The sequence below is a fragment of the Ptiloglossa arizonensis genome, chromosome 3 (genome assembly GCF_051014685.1).
Source record: "Ptiloglossa arizonensis isolate GNS036 chromosome 3, iyPtiAriz1_principal, whole genome shotgun sequence".
Lineage (NCBI taxonomy): Eukaryota > Metazoa > Arthropoda > Insecta > Hymenoptera > Colletidae > Ptiloglossa > Ptiloglossa arizonensis.
The window spans coordinates 10,084,191-10,106,458 of NC_135050.1; the positions used below are offsets into that span (position 1 = coordinate 10,084,191).

General features: G+C 32.8%; 2 protein-coding genes across 6 annotated transcripts in view; both read right to left on the minus strand.

The window, feature by feature from the left end:
* LOC143144462 (leucine-rich melanocyte differentiation-associated protein) overlaps positions 1-1,803 on the minus strand; it is a 69,889-nt gene extending 68,086 nt beyond the window's left edge. For 3 of the 5 annotated variants that reach the window (XR_012991420.1, XR_012991419.1, XM_076306895.1), the window contains exons 1-3: positions 1,733-1,803; positions 941-1,153; positions 420-456 (exon numbers count right to left, since the gene is read on the minus strand). Coding sequence is in view for 2 of the 5 variants with exons in the window: in XM_076306895.1 (XP_076163010.1) it covers positions 420-424 (5 nt within the window). In the remaining 3 variants the exon portion in view is untranslated. The remainder of the gene's footprint in view (positions 1-419; positions 457-940; positions 1,154-1,732) is intronic. The other 2 variants (XM_076306893.1, XM_076306894.1) reach the window with 2 other exon arrangements.
* A 3,089-nt stretch (positions 1,804-4,892) lies between these two features.
* Scp2 (Sarcoplasmic calcium-binding protein 2) overlaps positions 4,893-22,268 on the minus strand; it is a 40,681-nt gene continuing 23,305 nt past the window's right edge. Inside the window, exons 2-7 of the mRNA XM_076307209.1 lie at positions 13,746-13,812; positions 9,310-9,362; positions 8,984-9,103; positions 8,177-8,291; positions 7,021-7,118; positions 4,893-6,930 (exon numbers count right to left, since the gene is read on the minus strand). Coding sequence (XP_076163324.1) covers positions 6,823-6,930; positions 7,021-7,118; positions 8,177-8,291; positions 8,984-9,103; positions 9,310-9,362; positions 13,746-13,803 — 552 coding nt within the window. The 5' untranslated portion in view covers positions 13,804-13,812 and the 3' untranslated portion in view covers positions 4,893-6,822. The remainder of the gene's footprint in view (positions 6,931-7,020; positions 7,119-8,176; positions 8,292-8,983; positions 9,104-9,309; positions 9,363-13,745; positions 13,813-22,268) is intronic.

Genomic DNA, 22,268 nt, shown 5'->3' on the forward strand with positions numbered 1-22,268 from the left:
GATTTGAACTTATTTATTGGTGAACAATAGATTTGATATAATAAGATTAAAAATTATTGACAAAAAGATACCAAAGGTTAATAATATAGACGATTATTAGTAGAAGTTCTAAAATGATCAATAATTTATTTTAGAATTTTAATAATTAATGTTTAAACGATATGTTAAACACTATTGTCTTAAATGATTAAAGTGAATAAGTTATGAATATTCTGAAAACTACATTATGGATTTAATGTATTAAGTAGTAGTTTCAATAAATGTCATATTCTTTTTATACTCAAAAACTTTTCTACATATTCTTTTATGAAAAATTTGTTAAATTAATAATAAACATATGAATTCTTGACAACATATTTTAATGGTTAACAATTATTAAAAATAAGACTCCTTAAGGAATCCATAATTGTAGTACTTACATCATGTCTCAACTCGTATCACCTTATAGGGCAGTAACTTTGAACGAACAATCAACGCGTTAGAATCATGCAATATACTTTTTACTTGCTACATTTATCAATATCATTCACCCTAACATTGACTAAAGTTACAGCTTGCATTGACAGATAATATTGCGTAAATAAAAGAACTTGTAAAGCTTTAGTGTAATATGCAATGCTGCATTTAGTGATTGGGTCAACCATAGTGAGTTGTCCTGCGGTATAATTGATACTGATCTTCCAGATCCGAGAAGGTAACAGGTAAAGTTTACTGTTTATCTAACGACGGTGATAAGATATCGATGACACGAATTCACATTAATCGATATCTATGTTTCGAGTGATTCGAATAGAAGCGAAATGAAAAAGTTTGAGGTTAGAACTTCGACGTTATATAATGTTAAATTGACAAATAATGCTTTAGTGTTATAAGCAGAATGGTAACAGTATTAATTGATAGAAAAAAGTAAGAATTAATTTAAACAACACAAATTACTCACCGAATTCTCCTGCATATCTTGTTTTCAAATCTTCCCACCGACCAGATTATAAAACGCAAACACTGTGTACTGTTGTAGTGAGATGGTGCTGCCAGTTTAAACACTTCTCAAATGTCACTGCCAGCGCGTAATCGATGTACATATCGAATAATCGCTCATTAATCTTCAGTTTAGCGGCAAATTGTATCTCACGCGTACATTACTTTCTCAAATCTTTTTGAAACGAAGAAAAAAATCTTGTTATCATGTGCCATCGGGAGATCAACAGTAGAAACAGATATAAAATTTATATAAAGAAAATGTGGAGAACGTACGGCTCAAATATATAGTAAATATTATGATCAAATTTTACATTTTTGATTACGGTTTCATGTTTCGCAAGAGAAATTTAATCTACAATTTTAATCTTAGCTATAACATTTAACTCGTATAAGTTGTTTATCCAAGGCCTGTTCTACGAAAATTTGCAAAAAATGTTCTTTTATTTCACATAAAATTATCTACTTATTATAAAAAACATATTATATTATATATTTTTGTTCTTAATAACTTTTTGATGTTAAACACTATAAAACTATTTTTACACGAATTAAAGTGGAAGGAGAACTTATTGTGCAATAAGTTCCATGCGATGAAAACCTGTTATTCTTTAAATTATTTTCGAATTGGAAGAATAGATTCTTCAAGTACTTAAAAGTTGTAAACCCAAACTATGTTAACGAGAGTTCACATGTCTTGATATAATCGAACGAAATCAACCACTAAATTATTCTTTTATCGAGTAGTACTAACCTGGAACTTTGCAAGATATACAAGTTCGCTAATCGAATCAAAATCCATAATCTCAAAAACGAAGCTGTGTACGAAAAAGTCCTACTATTCATTTTTTATTAATTCTTTCCCCAAGTACTTTCTTCTTTCGTTGCACTATGTATTTTTAAACACCCTGCGTAAAATCCATACCCTATGTAAAATGCATGGAAAGGGTTAAAGATCTCAGAGATGGGTCCAAAAGTTGTTTTATTTAAAGAGTAAGGTGCATTTGATTTTTACATAATTTCGCTTATGCCATTAAGCGAATATATTTTTATAATTATGAATATATTTCACAAACAGTTAGTTCACCCTTTAATCTGTTTTGAACTCGAGAACAGCATCGTGTGCGAGCATCATTGTTCGTTCTTCAATGAAATCCGCGATCGAAAACGTTTAACGATTGCACCGTACTGACCTTTTTCACACCACCTCGTGTCGATTCTCTTCTGTCGTTACAATCGCTGTAATAAATGACGGGTCACGTTCTATCGTCGTACACCGTACAGCAACTTCTAGTGGATAGCGTTCGGATATTATTTACACATTTTAATGCTTCGTCGCGTATATCTATATGCGTATCTTCGCGGGCAGTGATTCATGATGAGAACGTATACCAAAGTATAATAGACTTTACATTACTTCGTGCTCTCCCGTGGTAAAATTCACGTCACGTTTAAGGATTATTGACGCGCGTACATAATGAAGCTCGATTCTCAGATGTGCTACTCAATTCTTTAAGTATTCATGCAGTACGATGTCGATTAACAGAAATTGTGATTTTGAAATTAGTGAAAATTGTGATTTTGAAAACAGTTCTTCCGAGATATTCATTTCCAAGGCAAGATTATAGGAGAAAAGTTTTTCACTGACGTTTTTAGCACATTGAACACAATTTTCGTTGAATCATTCCCTACTTATATATAATATAATATGTTCAGTGACCTCTTTGTCGCTCAATGACTTCTGTATATTATTCACTAATTTCTTTCTATTGTAATTGACTGATCTGTATTTTTTTAAACTAGTCTTTAATTGTTTGGTGATCAAGGTGAAAATTAGTTTAAGTCGGTACTGAAATACTTTCCATTATTACGTTAGTAACGAGGTCGAGGCGTTAGGCTGATTAAATTGAATTTTAGTTAAGTATGCATATATCAAATGCAGTTTAAATGTTATCAAACATAATAAATTCTACATTTTTGAGTCATTTTTGAGCAAGGAATCCCGCATACCTGGAAGTAACAGCATACGAGATATCATGAACGAAAGAAAATATACAGGAAGAAAATGCAATACATTTATGTTGTGTACTTTTTTCATTTATGGTATTTATTTTGTTCGTACAGGTACATCGACTGAAAATTGAAGAAATCGATTTCCGCATTAATGTTTTTAATTTCCTTTTATTGTACATTCAGAATTACATGACAGTCTATGTTAGATCGTGACAATAACGTTATTGTTTACCTTTAAGCAGAACAATGTTTCGAATGGTACAAATAAATGTAAATATCTCTCAGTCGTATTCATACACATGACGACACTTTTACCATTACACGAAAATAATACTTTACAGGAGCGAGATATTCGCAACAGATGATTGAAAAGATAAAAACCGCCAATAATAAGAGAACTGGTAATTAATTTTTTTGCTACAAAATTGAAAAGAGTTAATCCAGACTAAAGTATAATCTAAACAGAAAAGATAGTACAATTCAATCTTTTACTGTACAAAAATATGAAGCTGTAACAAATTTTTGGTTTCATGACAAAATAAAGTATAGTTTTCATATACAAATCTTGAAGATTTACAAGAGTTAATAACGTAAAATACCCATAATTTATAATCAAGAGGAAAGTTGAAAAATCTTAAAAGTAAAATTTTACCTTGTATTCAGGATCAGTGTCGTGCACGAATACGAATACGAGTAATTGTATTTTGTCTTTTTATTTGTGCTAAAAGAGTCTGTTTAGTTCTGAGTTAACAATCAAGTTAAAACAAACTTGATTTGTTATTTCTGCATATTCTTAGAGCTTGAAGATCGTGGATACATAATTGTAAAATATTATAGCGAAATTCGAGAAACTTGCAAAGTCATAAGACGTTGAATTGAATTCCCTAATATTTTTGGTACTATACGCTAAACTTAAATCACTTAACAGCCACACCCGAGTTAACTTGGGAAACACCAGTCTAGTCGCTAGATAAACAAGTAAAATCGTGCTTAGTGACTAAAGCAATAAGATAAATGTGAAATTTATAGTATAAATTTTGAAATATATTTTCATAGCTGTTTCAAACATTTAAAAAGTGAAACAGTTACACGTAATAGGTAAAGAAGCGGTTAAAGCCACTAGCTTTTTTTTTAAACAATATTTTTTAAGCGCGTCGACATAAGGAGTTGGGAATGAATGGACCGGTTAACATGAACTTTTACAAATGTATAAAATGAATTGTATTTCTATCGTCCATATCAAAATCAATTCGATATCTACGATGAATTTTATTTACCGCGAATAAAATCATAAAATTTTATGTAAAAAACCGACTCTTTTATAATGATGTCAGTTTTTTTTTTTTATTCTTGTGCTCTGTTATATTTATTTTGGTACAGCCAATAGTCACACTTATGATTATTTTTGTTTCTGATAACCAGAACGAGAGTCACATATCTATGTCAACAGTGAAAACAATTTCTTTTACATAGAATTCAATGGCAACAACAACAAAATGATTTATTCGTTAACAAAATTATACAAGAACACAACGGTTCTTGGAATCGTATATTTTACAAAAATTCTGTTATTAAAGTAACCGAAGAAAAAATGTGATAAAAATATAAAACAATGTTTAGATAGACGAAATAGACGGAAAAATAGTCTAAAATTACAATACGTACCAGCGTTCAGTTTTTCGATTATCTCTTCAAGTCAACACTAATTACAATTTATAAATCTCTTTAATCACAATTTATTGAAAACTCTGTCGTTCAACATATATATTTATATATTTATTTATTTATATATTTCTGTAGATATGCGTGTATGCTTCTTTTATTTCTTGATATAACAGCGTATATATATGTGTATAATTATATATATATATATATATATATATATATATATATACATATATGTATATATATAATGCGCGTACGCGCGCACGTGTGTGTGTACATACATACATACACATATGATGTCTATGCAAGACACATTTAGGGCGATACCGACAACTCGTTTAAAATATATAACATCTCGTCGTACACGATAATTAAGCCAACCAACTTGTTTGAAACTTCTAGTCGTTTTCAGTCGTCGTGCCAATGAATACGAAATTACTTTTTGTTAATGGTGTCCCACGTCGATCTTTTCCTAACGGAACACGACAACCCTGCATCTGTATGAGTACCATTATTCCGGAACATGTTTATTTTAAACTGTGAAAATACCGTCTATCGTGTTGCAGACTGAGGGAAACATTATTCGCTAATTAAACGTATCGTTTGATACGCCATTTCGAAAGATGACGTTCATCGCCGAACGAAGGAGGCTCGCGTAGCTCGCAATCGTTATAGTTTGTTCTTTTACGTGTATATATGATACGGATACAAACACACAGTGATATATACTGTACTAAAGGGCTGGGACTATTTAAATAATTTAATATTGGAATGTTTCTTTTAGATATTCAAGTGCTATGAATAGACTTTGAATAGTTAAGTATTTGAATATCATTATTGGAATCTTAGAGTGTTCGAATGTGATTATTCGAATAGTGGAGGATTCGAATATTATTATTGGAATAATTGAGCATTCGAATATTATTATTCAAATGAGAAAGTATTCATATGTTTATACTATTTGAATAATGTGAATAATCGCGATATATTTTGATGATACTTAAAAGATGATCAATCATATATCATATAAATATATACAAACTGTTCAGAGTCAAGGAATGTAAACACATAATTTATTACTTGCCAAAGTGGTAATGTTAGTAGAATATCTTAAATAAAAATAAAATTTCAAAATGAAACGATAAATTTAAAGAACTTGATTCATAACTCAGGTGTCCCACTGTTTGAATGTTACCAATATCGAAATACTTATTCGGTATATAAAATATTCAAATAGTGTTCGAATTATCAATTCATTTTATAAGTGTTTGCGTATTTTCTTTTAAGTAAATTGTATTTGAGTACGTACACATATTTAAAAGTACGAATTATCCAGGAAAGAAGCCATCTTCTTGTACGGTTGTTTCTTGTCGCTAAATTAATTTATTAACACTCCTCAGAAAGAAATCAGTAAGTTTGTTTCTAAAAATTAAGACGTTAATGATACTGGTGTTCAATAAGTTGTTTTAGCTTCTGAATAAATACTACAACAAATTTTCTCGATAAAATAGTCTATGGATAATATTCCATTTATATAAAATTCTAAAGCAAAGTGGCCCTAATTTGAATTTTCTTTACGTGCCCTCTTTATTGAAAAATATCAACTATCTTATTAAGATTCGTTTATGAAACATCGATGAATGTCTTGTGGTTTGACCTGGCCGAACCTTATTTATACACGTTTACATTGGGAACAAAAATTTTTGCACAAATACGCAAAAATGCACGAAACAGCTCTCGGCAAATACATTTGCCGAATATTTGAAAATATTGGAGAGAAAATACAGGAAAATTCGATAGTTCCAGCCCCTAGTTTGTTACTTGTCGTCGAATGGCGGGAAAAATGTCACTCTGTGTGAGAATCGGTACCGATCGTTCGAACGTATCGTCTGATCGTGAATTCGGGCGACTCACGAGGACGATTATTTACACGCCAAGAAGTAATGGGACTTTTGTTGCCGAATGATCGCGATCGTTCGTTACGGAATTGATCAAATCAAACGTTTGCCTTTTATTTCGTTGTCAAACAAGAAGAACCTCTAACCGGTGATTATTAATGATTAGACGTAAATTGACCACGAGAAATCAAATGTATAGACGATACAATGGCAACGCAAGGAAATGGTAATAGTACATCTTTCGGTTACCATGGAACGGGAGAGCAAGTTAGAAGTTAGTTTTCCCGAAAATAAAGTTTCCGGCTGTGGCTGGCTCGTCCGAGGAGAAATATTGCTTCCAGAGATTGGCGAATTTCTCCCAGGTTATTTCCTGACCCTATGAAAAATAGAAATGGCGTGACAGGGTTAGCGAATTGTCCCGTGTTTCGTGATTATGCGCGATATTATCATGCCATTTGTCACTTACGACTTCTAATTTTTTAAAAGCCTCCTTGGCCTCGGCCTCCGGGATGCCGTGGTATCTGCACACGTTGCAGAACTCGGTCTCATCGATGGATTTGTCACCTGATGGGCATTAGCGATACGGCGGTTTAATTGGTGATCATTTTTTACAGGAATGAACACATTCACCCAATTAGTAATCTCCGATTTTAATGGAAATTGACCAGCGGATAAGATATTGAACAAGTTTAGTGAAAACTAACTTGCGAATGATTAGAGAAAATCTAAAGTTGGGAATGATTTGTACATTTAATTAAACATTTCAAACATCATTTGGAAGTATTAATTTAAAAAGAAAAACGGATATTTTATGACTGGCTAGAATATTGCCACCTGAACACTTGTTGAAATTTTTATTAAGACCTTTACTTTTTATTTAAACTATTTTTATACTCAATATAGATATGTTTCTATCTTCATTAGTGTTTAAGATCTGAATAGATAATTTCGTCTATGACTTTGGGACTGGTTTTCATCTTTAAAAAATTAATGATACTTTCTGAAGTTCCATTTATTTTTAATAATCGAAGATTGTCAATTAGGTGATATTCCTTGGTAGTACGAGTAACGAACAACTTGATATTTGTTTTTATATACAGGATGTTTAATTTAACTTCAATTATCTCCATTATTTTTATACAAAATAATTTAATTTTCTGTTTCCCTTCAAGCTAAATTAATTCTTAAATTTCCTTATATACTTCACTATTTTTTAATAGTATTTACTTCTTATATTCATATTATTCTATTATAGTTTACATCTAATCTTTTTTACTATCAATATATTCAGTATTTTCTAATTTCTTTCTTAATTTGATATTATTGATTTTGTTTTTATAATTTCTCTTTAATGTTCATAATCATAATCTCAATTTCATGTTTATAAATTTATAATTTACGATTATTCTCAAAACGGTTCAAAACGTATCAAACGAAACATTAATGAAATACAGGTATTTAATCATTCTAAACAAATGTAAAAACAATATTAGGATCTCCACATTGGAATACTCTTCTATTTTTACAAAAAAAATTCTCTCTGTCGTGTTCTGGATCATGTTGGCAGGAATGCAATAAAATTTTTTCATTGTTTTCAAGAAACGAAAGTACAATAAACTTACCAGACGCATCGAACAACTGGAACATCAATGTCATGTATGTTTGTTGCCATTCGGATGGATTCGATGGATCTTTCGCGTATTCTTCCCACAATGAATACCATTCCTCTCGACTAATCTGAGAAACATAAGTGAAAAATAAGATTTCTGAACGGAAGTATGATTCAAACATTCTTTTACACCTTACGCAGCCACGGCAATTCAATAACAAGCACGTATTGTATAAATTAAAATTTCCGTTAACGAAATAACTACAATTAAAGTATTATGTATTCCTCTTTTTATTAAATATATAATTGTTTATTTGATCAAAATTAAAATATATTTTTGTTTAGTCTCTGCAAGCTTCGTTAAAATGCTTTCGATCGAATTGTTTCGGTCTTTTCCCGTAATACAAAATAATAATCTGGGGAAAATTAATTTGATAAGTATCATGTTACTAAAAAAAGGAAAACAAAAGCTCGCGAGAATGAATACAAATATAAATTTAATTACAGCATTATGTTACAATTGTACGTCATCGATAAATTTGTTTGCAGTAAAAAATAAATCTATGACAATTTAAATTTCCGGTATATTGTATTTTTGATTATGAAATAAGTAATCAATTCGGTTTTACAAATTCTTTTGTGGTAAATTAATGTAAAATGATAGGTACAAAATAAATCATAATAAATTTCATCAACGTACCATTCTTTACAGTACAGTGAGAACATTAACTTTAAAATCAGCATGCAAGAGAAAAGTTTATTCCACTTGGCATATTGAAATGTTTTTCAAAATAAATTTTGTATTTTTATAATTTCTTACTTGTCCATCTTGATCTGCATCAGCCCTTTGCCTCAAACCATCCCACATTTTGAGCAAATTGTCCTTCGTGCTTTGAACTTTGGGATTGTCAGCAGTCCAACCTCTGCATTCGCTGATTCGCTGATATTAAAGTAAAGATCATACAAAGATAGCATTCAGAAACTAAAATTTACTAATGACAGAAGAATATTATTTTTAATCGAAAATTTTATAACTTTATTGCCAATATTATCCAACATTCTCAGTGAGAGTAATCGTTACTTTTATTCAACAAAACTAAACGATTGTTGAACTTTAATTGAAAACACAAAGCACTAGATGCTTACTTGCACAGCAAGGTCAAGATCCTTTTTATCGATCGCGCCACTCTGATTGCAATCTAAAACATTATAAAATACTTGGTAAATATTCATGTAAACTTGGTTCGACATATCCATTGATAACAAACGCGAAGTTGCTGTTAAACTTTTCTTAAAATCTAGCTAGAAATCAATTTTACGAGATTTGATATTAACAAGAAAAGGGATATTATTTGGACTAATTAACAATAAGTGTCCATAATATAGACAGTTATATTTTTATGACTGTTCGCGTATGCTCCAAAAATTCACGTTACGCATTGAAGCTGATTTTATTGTACCAACGCCAACTTTTATTGAAAGGATCAAATCAAAATTCTAAGATACGACATTTTCCATTTTAGTCTATGGTTTATATTGGCAAATTTATAAAGATGCGAAACAATGATTTGTGTACAAAAAGCCGAAACGGTAATACTGATAACTGTTACGTATAACAGATCAGTGAAACCGACAGAGTCCACGTTCGTAATTTCGATTCAGAAACGTCCCCAGAATATACCATTGTCTTTCAATCGATACGAGGCTGAATTTTGTCTTAAACAATCACGAAACGGTCTCATTGTCGTAAGTATTGAACAGACGAAAGTGTGCGATTTCAACTCCGTAAAAAGTACGTGTTTGGCAGAAATCCAAAAGAAAAGTGTGATTCAAGAAATAAAGCGTTGAACGTTTAACATCGATCCTGCATTAACACCTCGCCAGCTTATCGTTCCGCGCGACTCGATGATCAAAACAAAACCCCTGTCAGTGAAGCTTCGCGTTTTAGCGGAAAGTTTCCAAGGAGTGGATGGAGGGCACGCTCACGTAGGCAAAACACGCGACAAGGAATCGATGTAATGAAATATGGGCGTGAAACAGGAGTGTGCAGTCAGAGGCTCGGAATTTTGGACTCCGTCCAAAAGGAATCCTGTGCAAGGTTTCACGGCAGATCTGCGGAAAAAGCGGGCTCTTGTTGATCGCGCCATTCATCGTCCAAGGCAAGGTTGCGCCGTTTGAATCGGACGTCGTTAGTTTGCGCAAGTCGTCACATTTCATGACTCGTGGCTCATGGTTCGAGTTTTCTGCTTCTTTCGGATGCCGTCTGTCCTCGAACTTTATCGGTAATACCGACATGTTTATTGTGAGTCGGCTTGGACCAGCTTTTATATTCGCATTCCCTTTACGCAACATAGTTAGGCAAAATAGTCGATTAATTGTATTATTCGTATGTTATACTTTTATTCAGACATAAGAGAAATGATATTAATATTTATTTACAAAAAGCATTATTTATTGCCTGTTTATTTAAGTTCGACAGGGGTCTTAAATATTGGGTTGTTCGGAAAGTCATTTCATTTTTTTTTGTGAAAATGAAACACGATTTTTTTAGAGCGTATAAACATTTCATTAAATTATATATTCTCCATTTTGGAAAACGAAATAACTGTCGTCGTTAAATATATTCAAAAGTTATCCCGATAGTTAAAAGTCATCTTTTGCAGGGTTTTGCAGAGTTTCTTCCACAGTTACTTTTCAAATGATTGAATTCAATCCCGACGAAAATTCAACTTACAAGAATGTTTCGAAAGATACCACAAGTTATCTTCCACAGTTACTTTTCAAACGATTGGATTCAATCCTGACGAAAATTCAACTTACAAGAATGTTTCGAAAGATACTACAAGTTATCTTCCACAGTTACTTTCCAAACGATTGGATTCAATCCCCATGAAAATTCAACTTACAAGAATGTTTCGAAAGATACCACAAGTTATCTCGCACAACGATCCAACTTAAAAATGTTCTCTAAATTACAAGAGACACGTGTCCAGAATCCACGGAAAGATTCGCGATTCGCTACATCGTCCTCCAGTTGCTCTGGGTCACGGTGAAATCCCGTATCGACGGCGAAGAACAGCCTCGTAGGATATGTTTAGCAGCCGATCGACGGTCAAAGAAGGGAAGAAAGTAAGGGGCTAATGAGGTCCGCGAAGCGTGTACACGCTTGTGACCTCCAAGCTCCAAACGACCAACCTCACACCACGTCTACACACAAGCAACGCAGTTCTCAATGCACACGTGTTCACGGTTGGAACTCCATTCGCAAGTTTTGTCCGCTAATTGCACTTTATATTCACGCCCGGCTATTGCACGGTATGCGTTGTACCTTTACACGCGGTGATGCAACGTCCGCTTGCTTTTCCAAACTTCGAGGAAGATGTATCCAGGCGCGGATACGTCCCTTGGAACACACTCACGTTGCCTGCGTGCGTGCGCGCGCACCGGTGCGTCCGACTTGTATGAATGATTGCCTCGATGCACGGATACGTACACGTTGCTCGCTCGTACGTGTCCCACCGAAGCTACGCTCACAGAAGCGGGACTGTGTAGATTCAACGCGCCGAGGCGTTCCCTTAACCACGTCCATTGTTTATCTCCTCCCGTTCGTACCATAAATAGGTGTCAAGCTTGGCTCACTTTTACTTGAGCCAACACGCATAGGTACCATAGAAAGACGGAACAAAATGTCCTTGCGCGAGCTTTAATTTCGCTTTGAGCGACCGAAAATATCATCCAGAGGGTGGCCCGCCACCCGTCCACCCAGCCGTATTTCATTCTCCTCGGTATGGTCCTGCATTGTTTCTTGCGATGGTAACGCCGGGAACGAGCGTAATAAGATCGTTAGCTCGGCTCCCCGATTTAAGAGAGATCCAGAGAATGCGTTAGGATCGCGGCGCGAGCACAATCAGCTATTTCGTTGATGGACGAGCGAGTCAGAGAAAGGAATATCGGGCGAAGCTTCGATTTATCAGAGGGTAGTCGGGTGTAGAGGTAATTGACAAGGAATCGTATTAAAATAAGCGGTTAGAGCGACGCTGAACATCGGAGGAATGCGTTAAAATGCCACCGAGCCTGTAACAACGCAAGGTTTTTGTGTCTTTGGAAGGCATTCTACGGTTATGTTTGACATTTAATCGAATTATTTATTTATGGGCTTGACCTATAAATTCCAGACCCAGTTTGCAGCAAAGAAACGAAAAGAAAGGAACATACTATAGACAGGTAAGGTAATATACTCCCAGACACATGGAAAGAAGCGTTAGTCATTCCTTTTATTAAATTAGGCAAGGTTCCAATCAATTTTGGTAACTATCGACCAATACACTTAACGAACATTCTGTAAATAATAACGAGTCCAGTTGTGATTCTTGGAGAATACGATAGTACCACGACATTGTGAGTTAAACGAACCCTTTCTTTAACAACCTAATAACGATTTCTGAGGTAATCGTGCAGTCAAACCTGCAGATTACATAGAAGTAAAAGTTTTTTTTTCCGACAAAAGAACATATGTATGTCTTTTTCGAAATTCTCCAATCTCCATCTCAAATACTTTTCGGTATCCTTATAATTTCGATAATATTTGCACGAATGTATTAAATCGCTACACTTTGTAAATGTTTCAACTTAAACAACATTTACGACTCGATTCTTGCTCAACACCTTTAGAATCAAAGTTGAACGACACACGATCGAATTTACTAAACCAGATTTCAAACGGGATGGTAGTTATCCGGCTGCAGGAACTGTGCAAACTGTGTTGCATGATGTAAACAGTAATTGGTGTTAGATCCTAAATTGAATATGTTACGATGCGGACTCGCGATTAGATTCTGGCCACAATATGCTTTTGTTCTTATGACAATTTAATACCGTTAAAATTGGTTAGAATAGAATTATGATATACTGGGCAATTATTCCAACAATTTTCAATTTTAAGCTATAATTCGCTCCAGCGACTACGTTTATGTATTTCGAGATAAAATTTTCTGCCTGTTCCGTTCACAAGCGAACGATCCTGATTTTGTTACTCGAAAGCGGGTACTACCCTGTTTTCAATAATTCCCATACTCATGAGATATTGACTCGAAAAAGGTTAAATGATGAATTCATTAAAGAAAAAAACGTTTGATTTCAAATTTACATTGATTTGCGTGAATTAGCCACTTACTCTTAAACGATTGTAGTCTTGTGTAAGGTTTTACACTCTTGGCTTATTAGTCGTTAATTCGTTAAATATTAAAGAATTCTTTCTGCTTAAATAAATATTTTTTTCATATTTTAAATTAAAATTACATTAGCTTCTTTTTTGGTTGTATGTATTTTATTTCTGTACATCACAAGTGTTCTACAATATTTTCGTAAAATCAATAACTGACAAAGCTTTAGAATGGCCAATCATGAAATTAAATTAAAAGTAGAAAATTAAATTAAGTTAAATTAAGAAATTTAATTTCGTTATTCTTGGATTAAATTCAGCAAACTGTCGAACTTAACGATACTTTCGTCAAAATCATTTACTATGATTACGAATTTTAATGTTTGTACACGATAATGATATTGTCGTATTCGTTACTTACCGAAGAAAGTGTTGAAAACGTAAAGTAACTTCTTCTTGCGAAACTCGGACAGTGACATCTTGTAGATCTGTAATAGAGAAAGCACAAGAGAGTTGTTAAAGCTTGCTCACACGTTCCTGTGTGTCGTGTTAATATTCATTCTCGATAGAATGACGATCAGGGTCGATTGTCTCGAGCGACCGACCCTTATTTTATCTCGTCAGTAAAAAGTAATCGCAGCTTGCTTTTATCGAGCTACTCTCTACGTCGCTTCGATATTTACAAGGCCTCATGAAGATACAAAGTCAGCCTGGTTCACGTACAACGACAGATGTTCAATGTTAAACAATTTCAAATTGCAATGTTTTAATATTTTTTCCAATTTTTCAATAGTCAAGGATAGGAAACTTTCAAACACTATACCGTTTTATATTTTCTTATCTTAAAATTATATTTAAAAAAAGAAAAAAATTAATCGAATCTTATATTTTCGGTGTGTCTTTTCTATTCCATCAGCGGCCTCGTCTCGTTAAATTCATCACTGTCACGAGTGGAAAGAAAATAAAGAATAGAATATCATCGGAACGTTGATATACCTTAGGCTAAGATGAGATAGTAGATGTACAGCGATAAAGAAGACGTGAAATGCAAATAAAGGAAGAATGGTTTCGCATTTGGAGACGAGAGGGTAAAGACTCGTTAGACTAACAATTTTTACAATACCGGTATTCAATGAAAAGGTATTTGTTATGATGCTTATCGAATTTGTCTCGATACTCGTTAAAAGATGAGAATATAAAAAATTATAGGTTTATCTACAAAAAATTGAAGGTGACTTGGCAATTCTGGAAAAAAGGAAGGTTGATTAAAAGTTTACTATAATTATTTTGAAACTTTTTTTAAACCATACTATAGTAGACAAACACATTTTCGATCAGTCCACTAATAGCAAAATAATCTAAGCTGATCACTTTTTAAATTGTTACATATTTAATACGAAAATTTAATACGAAAGTGTTGTGGTTACATTAAAATATAAGTAAGAAGGGAAAATGTCAATTAAAAATAGATATCAACAAAATAAACAATAAAAGGAGCAAATACAAAAGGAGATAGACAAAACCAGTAATCTTCACATAAATTTCCAAAGTATCTGCATTTCTTAGTTTTAATCCAATTTTTTAATTTACTTCCGTCACAATCGATTGTACTCACGAATGTAATCCTTACCCTTTACATCTGTCAATGATTAAGTTTCCTCAAACAATTTATTATTTCAATATTATTTATATGAAAGTTGCTTGTCCTATTGAATATCAATAGAAAAATGACGATAGTCGGTTGAAACACAATGTAAATAATTATGTTATATTAAAATATTTCGACCTTAATTTAGTCTTCATCAGTTACAATATTGGTTCGAAATATGAAACAGGAAACTCAAGATAGGAAACAAAATATATTTTTATTACGTTTTAGGCAAACATTCGCACTGAAGGCGGACCAAATTTGAGTCGAACGTCTATTTAAATAATGCTTGACCATAGTCATTTTTCAAGTTATTATTCCGTGCAGAGCCACGAGTCTTCTCTAATCAATAACATATTTACGAATCGGTAAAAATTCCGAAATAATAATGTTAGAAAAAGTGCTCGGGCAAACTCCACAACGTACGCAAAATAAAGTTTTCACTAAAAACTTTTAACGGTTATCGCAAACCGATAAAAGCTTTCACACGGCAGTGCGCAGACAAGAATGAAGCGCGAAGGAGAAAAAGGAACGATAAATTATTGCGCTAGAAATTCGACGGCGTCTGTGCGATAACGGGGCCGTACAATATGGTGACGCGACACAAAAATCTGGAGTAAAGCTTTAAGTCCATTGTTTCAGCTAACACTATGAACGACCTCGATTCACTTGCAGCATAAAATACATGCGAGATGCGACACTCACCTCCTCGTCTTGTTATCTGCTACTGCCAATATATCAAACTGTCGATACATTAAATATTGTACGGACTTGACGGGACACCATGTTCGTTAAAAAATGAAATACTTGCAACAAGTGTCGCGAAAGTGTCGTGTGGGTGCTGGAAATTTTATCGATCTAAGAATTGTTACACTTGCTGAACTTTTTGTCTCCGGCCTGCATCTATTCTTCCTGCTCGGATCTCATCTTATTTGCAAACGAATCAATATTTTAGATAGAACGTTTGGGAATGCGTATTCGCAAATTTCAAATAAAACTCACCGAAAGTGATGGAAATGTTAAACTAAGAGTGCTTCGTAATATGTGTTCTTTAAAATAAGGTTGAAATTATTAATTTTATGAAACTGTGACGGAGAAAAGATTATTTTACACATTATTCACGTAAGTGCGGATGAAATAAAAATTGTATCTTTAATTGTGTAATATTTCATATTATTGAAACAGTTTTCCATTGTGTTGAATTTTAAAATAAAAAAAATTTTGTTACGCTGAAGAAGATATGCGTTTGGACGGATACATTTTTTTAAATATTTATTTTGCACCAAACAATTACAATGATTGATTATATTTTTATTTTTGCTTTTTTGAAGATTATTTTGACCTCGACTTACTTCTATACCCTTTCATTGGTGTTTTGTGGAATATACCCTTTTATCGGTGTATCTTGGAATATAAAATAGAAAAGACAAACGTAACGATGCATAATATTCAAGGTAAAGTCAAATCAGAAGGAAATTTTCATTGAGTTTGGACATAATTGTACTTATATACTACATAATTAAATATGTTTTTTTCATTATCTAACAATATAGCAATAAAAAGGTACAGTTTGTCGCTTAAACAGATCAAGTAGGCCTTGAAGAAACAAAAATAAAATTATTTTTATTCCATCAGATTTTACATAAAAAATAAAAACATTTTCTATCTTTCATTATCTTATAAAATCAATAATTTGGGCGTGATTCTAAATCAAATTTATCTTGAGACATTTTGACATTGTCGTTGTTCCGTTCTGGATTCATTTATCAGCATAATATAAATTAAATTCAAGACCACCCTGTCGGAGAGACGAAGACGAATCCATCACGCACTTGTCATTCGTCAGGTATTGGTCACTTATTACTGATACTGTAAATGTAGCTACAACTGCACAACAGATATTGACCTGACTACTCGGCCACTTGTCTTGAACAAACATTGCACCTCCATACCAATCGAGGGTTGAAGTTAATTTTCAACGTGGTAACATGCCTGGGGCTACATTTTTCATGACCGACTGGAATTCCATAATTATTGCACGAAGGTTCTTCTTGAACTGCATTGAATGTATTTTGTCTTAAATTAATTTTCTTGAGTCGAATCAAGTGGTATGAACACTTTTTATAAAATTTGATTGTGAATAGGAAATATTTACGTGTGTAAATACTAAGTAGTAAATACTACTATAAGTGTATAAAAGTAGTAAGTAGTAAGTGTGTACACTGGTGTGTAAATGTCAATAAATGCGATTTTGCGAAAAAGCTTTGTTGTAGAACTCTATTTTTGTTCAGTGAGTTTGACTGTACAATCTAGGGAAATAAAGAATTAGTGAAGCTTTGTTTATTTATCGTTCGAAGTGCTAGCAAGAAGTGATTTCAAGACTTCTGGTTATCTATTTATGCTTTCAGTGGTGGATGCATCCTTTTACGCCTTTATATATTTACGAAGCAAGCCCCATTTTACTAATGAATGTTTTAAAACACGTATAACGGGCGCATGATGTAAATTGTTGGACGCTACTTTCTTGGGAATTATTAGGTAAAGCTCTTTTTCAGTACTTATAATTTTAATTTGTATATTTTTAGATAGATTTCGTAAAAATAAATAATATTTACTTGAAACATTCTTTCGTGTTTCGTACAATACATAGAGAAAATGTGACGAAAAATCTGTTAGAGAAGAGTGTTAGAACAGGAATAAAAAATATCAAGATTAGTATGTTCAAAACATCAATTTTGATAAAAACAATAATTTGGTGCTTAATAGTTTAATAATGGATGCAATCAAGTAACGATATATTAATAAGGAAGATAAATTAAATTTAAGAGAATATAATAAACTAGAGGAAATCCATTATCTAACGTTAATCAATCATTTCAATATTTGCTATATACGTATGGAAATATTAATATTTTGTTTATTTGTATGTATTTGCATATGTCATTAAAAAATTTATTTCGATGCAGTAGTGCATACGTATGAGATTATTAATATATCGGGTTAATGTATCCATTTTCGTTTTTAAATGAAATTTTTTCCAATTGTGCACAGCAAAAGAGCTTCACTACAAGCGTCCATTTCTAATTGTATTTTTGTTCAATATTCAGTTAAGCGTAGGATGGGTGTTAAAGTAGCTAAATTAATTATTCAATATATCAAAATTCTTCAATCGGATTGGTCATTTAAATTTGGAATTCTGTGTCAATTCATAATCATAATTTACAAAATGTTTAAACACCATGTCCCAAGAATGAATTTTCTCGTGATATAAATAATACATTATGAATTTCTGTTTGTCCATTATGCAGCCATTTCTCTTTCAATTTCTTCGCACAATAATTGCAGCCGAAACAATACAACTCACGTTTGATTGAATTTTCCGAAAATTAAATTTCTTGTGTTATTCGACGTCGGAGAATTTGCAATCGTTTCTCTGTTCGCCAGATAAATGAAAAATCACAAACTCGAATGCTCGCGGACGCTTGCAAAGGAATGAAAATGCAAATTATTATATATTGCACCTCTGGTAAACGATAAAAATATAAGAGAGTTTCACAGTGATTCTCTCGTGCTGTTTGATTATTCTAATGCTTTCCAGCTGTGTAATATTATTTTTCGGAGGTACGCCGTTGCTAATAAAATAATGGTATTTTTTAGTTTGTTTTCCTTAAACGGTATCTTATCTATAAACTGTTTTTATAAACGGTATCTATAAATTAACGGGCAGCCGTTGATATTTGAGAGAGAAACGGGTAAACCGTTCCGAGCAATTTCATTTTATGATTTGAATGTACCAACGAACACCTTATCATTCTTTTTCACGAACAAATGATAATGAAAATACATAGCCAATTTTATTTTCGTGCATAAATAAAAATTCATTCCGAGAATCCAATGGTTCTCGAAGAAGACGAAAAGAAGAACTCAATACGATTATGATATTATGTTTACACGCCTTCCCAATTTTATTTAGACAACGTATTTCGGTTTCCCAAAAATTGGAAAATGTTTACAAAAAGTTTTGTTCGTACCATCGTTGAACAAATGTGTATAATTGTTCGTTTGATTGTATTTGTTGTCACTTAAAATATTTTACATCTGACAGTTCACGTTGCGTCGTTCCTTGTACGTTGCATAACTGTACAAATGGCTACGTCAATAGAAAATGACAGACAGATATTCGGCCTTCATCGAAGTAAATCCCCTCCCAGGAAGTATTTTTCGTTTCGAGGAAAGGCATTAGCTCTTATTGAAGGTATTAAAGTGTCGTAGGAATACCGATTGGTCTTAAATGGAGTAGTTGGGTGCAGAAGCCGAATCATCGTCATCCTACACAAACGAAGCCGGAAGTTTCATTTGAATCATGTCGCCTTTATCGGTCACCAGCCGAGTCGGCAACTGGTGAATAAAGTGCACGTGCACCGTGCTCCTTCGTTCACCTAAGAAGCTTACTAAATTATGCCTCATGAATCGCAGCATTTATTCAAGGCAACGACGTCTTGTTGGTACTGCGACGTCGTGAAACGTCGAAGGATACTGTGAAGCTGTATCACGAAATCTCTTTTCATTGATGGCTCGACGACAACTGGAGGAGATTTATGTGCAAACGAGGACTAACGATTTTAACTGTTTTCTTTCAAGCCGAGAGAACATCTCGAGAAGTTTGTCGGAGCACCTTTCAAGGTGTTCAAGATTGAATCAGAATTCATTCATTTTGGGTCAATAATTGGTACAATTTCGAACTCACGCGCATCGGTGACTTCCAAATTAATTAATAATGTCGCCTTTCCAAATTTTACGGCGTATCAAGTGAGATAAAAAAAAGAAAATAAAAGTAAAACAAGTAAGCTACTTTATTTAACACATCAAGTGTTGAATGATATGTCACATTATCGAGTAACAACAAAATTTGTTTGCCTTTCTCCATTTTGTAATTGTCTGTATTTAACACTTGATAGTTTTACCAATCAATAAAATCAATAATTTATGATTACCCGATGCATTTGAACACAAAAGAGGAGTTACGCCATTTTTATTATGTTCATATTCTAATAGATAAATTTCTTCTACCAATAAATTAAGGAACTTTTGTTTAAAAGCATCAGGAACAGAATTTTTCGTTGAAGGTTTCTTTTCAGACGTGTTAATTCCGCAAATACCATAACGTGTGAAATTTAACAACCAACTCGAACTGGCTTTGAAACTCGGATCTCCTTTTGATTTTTCATTCAATTAAAGATCAAAAGGCTTTGAATTTCGTCGGTTTTGGTAAAATTAAATACAGCTACGTTGAAGCGTAAGTTAGCTGCATATTTCATTACCTTTTGATTTTTCTTACTTGAAATTTCGACACAGTTTATAATTTCACGTTTCTGCTACCTCGTGTCACAAACAGTAGATTTATCTATACCATATTCATTGACCAATTCAATGATACATTAAAAATTTTCCAATTTCTTATTTATTTCAGATTTATCTGTTAATAATAACACGTTTCGGTTTCGTCAACATTTTGACATACGCAACGCAAACTTTACTAAGAATTTGACTTGTAAAGTCTACGCAAGATGTTAAGAATTCGTTTATGACAAGCATTTGATAAACCGTAGAGACAGATGGAAGCACAGGCAAAATGTAAACATTGTAGTATACATACATATTCTATATACACATTTTTCTTTCTTACTGCCGTGACAATACTGTTCTGATAATCGAATGTTCTGTTAATCAGTGTTCTGATTCTCGAGGTTATTACCACGACAAAAAGATAACACATTCCGCACTTTTTTTATCGATAACATATTAAATAGTCAACGATATCGGAATTTCTTGAAATTTACACTGTCTTGAAGAACGTTCCACTTCAGTTACGATGCAATTTAACGTCCGAAATGTGACTTCTTCGCTCCATTTAAACACATTCAATTTTTTCTTGTAGGAGTCTCTTAAAAAATAAAGTCGATATCATTGACTATTTAAGATGTTATCGGTGAAAAAGTGTGGACCCGTAATATAATACAATACACGTATCGAGGATCGCACGTAACACATTGACACTAAATCTCACTTGATTTCTTGTACTGTTTCCAATGTAAATATTCCCTGCATGCTCATTATTTTTTTTTTATTAAGTATCCCATTACTTGTAGAAGTACACAAAATCCCATTTTTGATCAATAGTGAATTAACACTTCGAGAATAAATAAGTAACAACTAATTATTTACTTTGAACAAGCTATTTTTACCATGATATTTCGACTCGTGTCTTCTGAATCATCTTTTAAGTAAACTTGATTGTATAAATGCAACTTTCTTACACACTTGATCAATTTAGTACAGTTTCTCCATAAAACCGACATGAAAGATATATTCCGACAGATATGAGAATTCAGTACGGAATGTAGTTAAAGTGTCTACGGGGCACTTTTTTCCCCTCACTGCTAGATATGAAAGCCCGGTTCGGGATGCAATTGGCCCGTACCGCCAAATATGAAAGTCTACAAAAGAGCTGTTGCAGTGAACATGTCCAGGAGATAATCTCGTGTCTCGGGGAAAAAAATCGATTTTTGGCCTCTTTGGGTTTTTCTAAAGTTTAAAATTTCGAAAGTAAACTCTTAGAAAAATATTTCAACATTTTTTCAATTAAGCAAAAGAGGGTGGATAGATGCTGCTGAGAGCTGGAAACATTTGCCCCAGAAGGAATAGGTGTCCTATAGAGCGGAATTTTAACTTCTTAATAACGCAGGCAGGTAAACAAACGTTCAGAAGTATAAATGTATGTGTTGTTTGTCACATTCAAAATAATTACTATAGAAAATATACTCCGAACAGGCACAGTTTATTTTCGATAAGTTATATAGTCCAAATATAGTAGAATTAAGCATCTTGATTGTATCTTGATACGTGCATCTTTGTATTATTAAATAAATATAGGCATGTAATTTATCTTTGATATTATTTATCGAATTTGGAAACAGTGTTTGGTAGTAGAAGCATCGAAATAATTGAATTCAGAAAAGATTTAAGTATAATTTATTAGATTTAACGTTTTGACTTTATGTGCAGACCTTTCCCAGGATAAAACACACTCGTATTACTGGAAAATATGATAAATATCATAAACGTTAATGAAAATATAAATGAGTAGTAAAAATACGATGAACCTAAAATATAAAAAATTAGTAACTTAAAACTACAATAGATACGATGATCAATATTTAGGATGCTTAAATGTTTGGGAAGAATTCTTAATGACATATACGTTACAACGCCCTAATCTTTCTAACAGTACTTTCT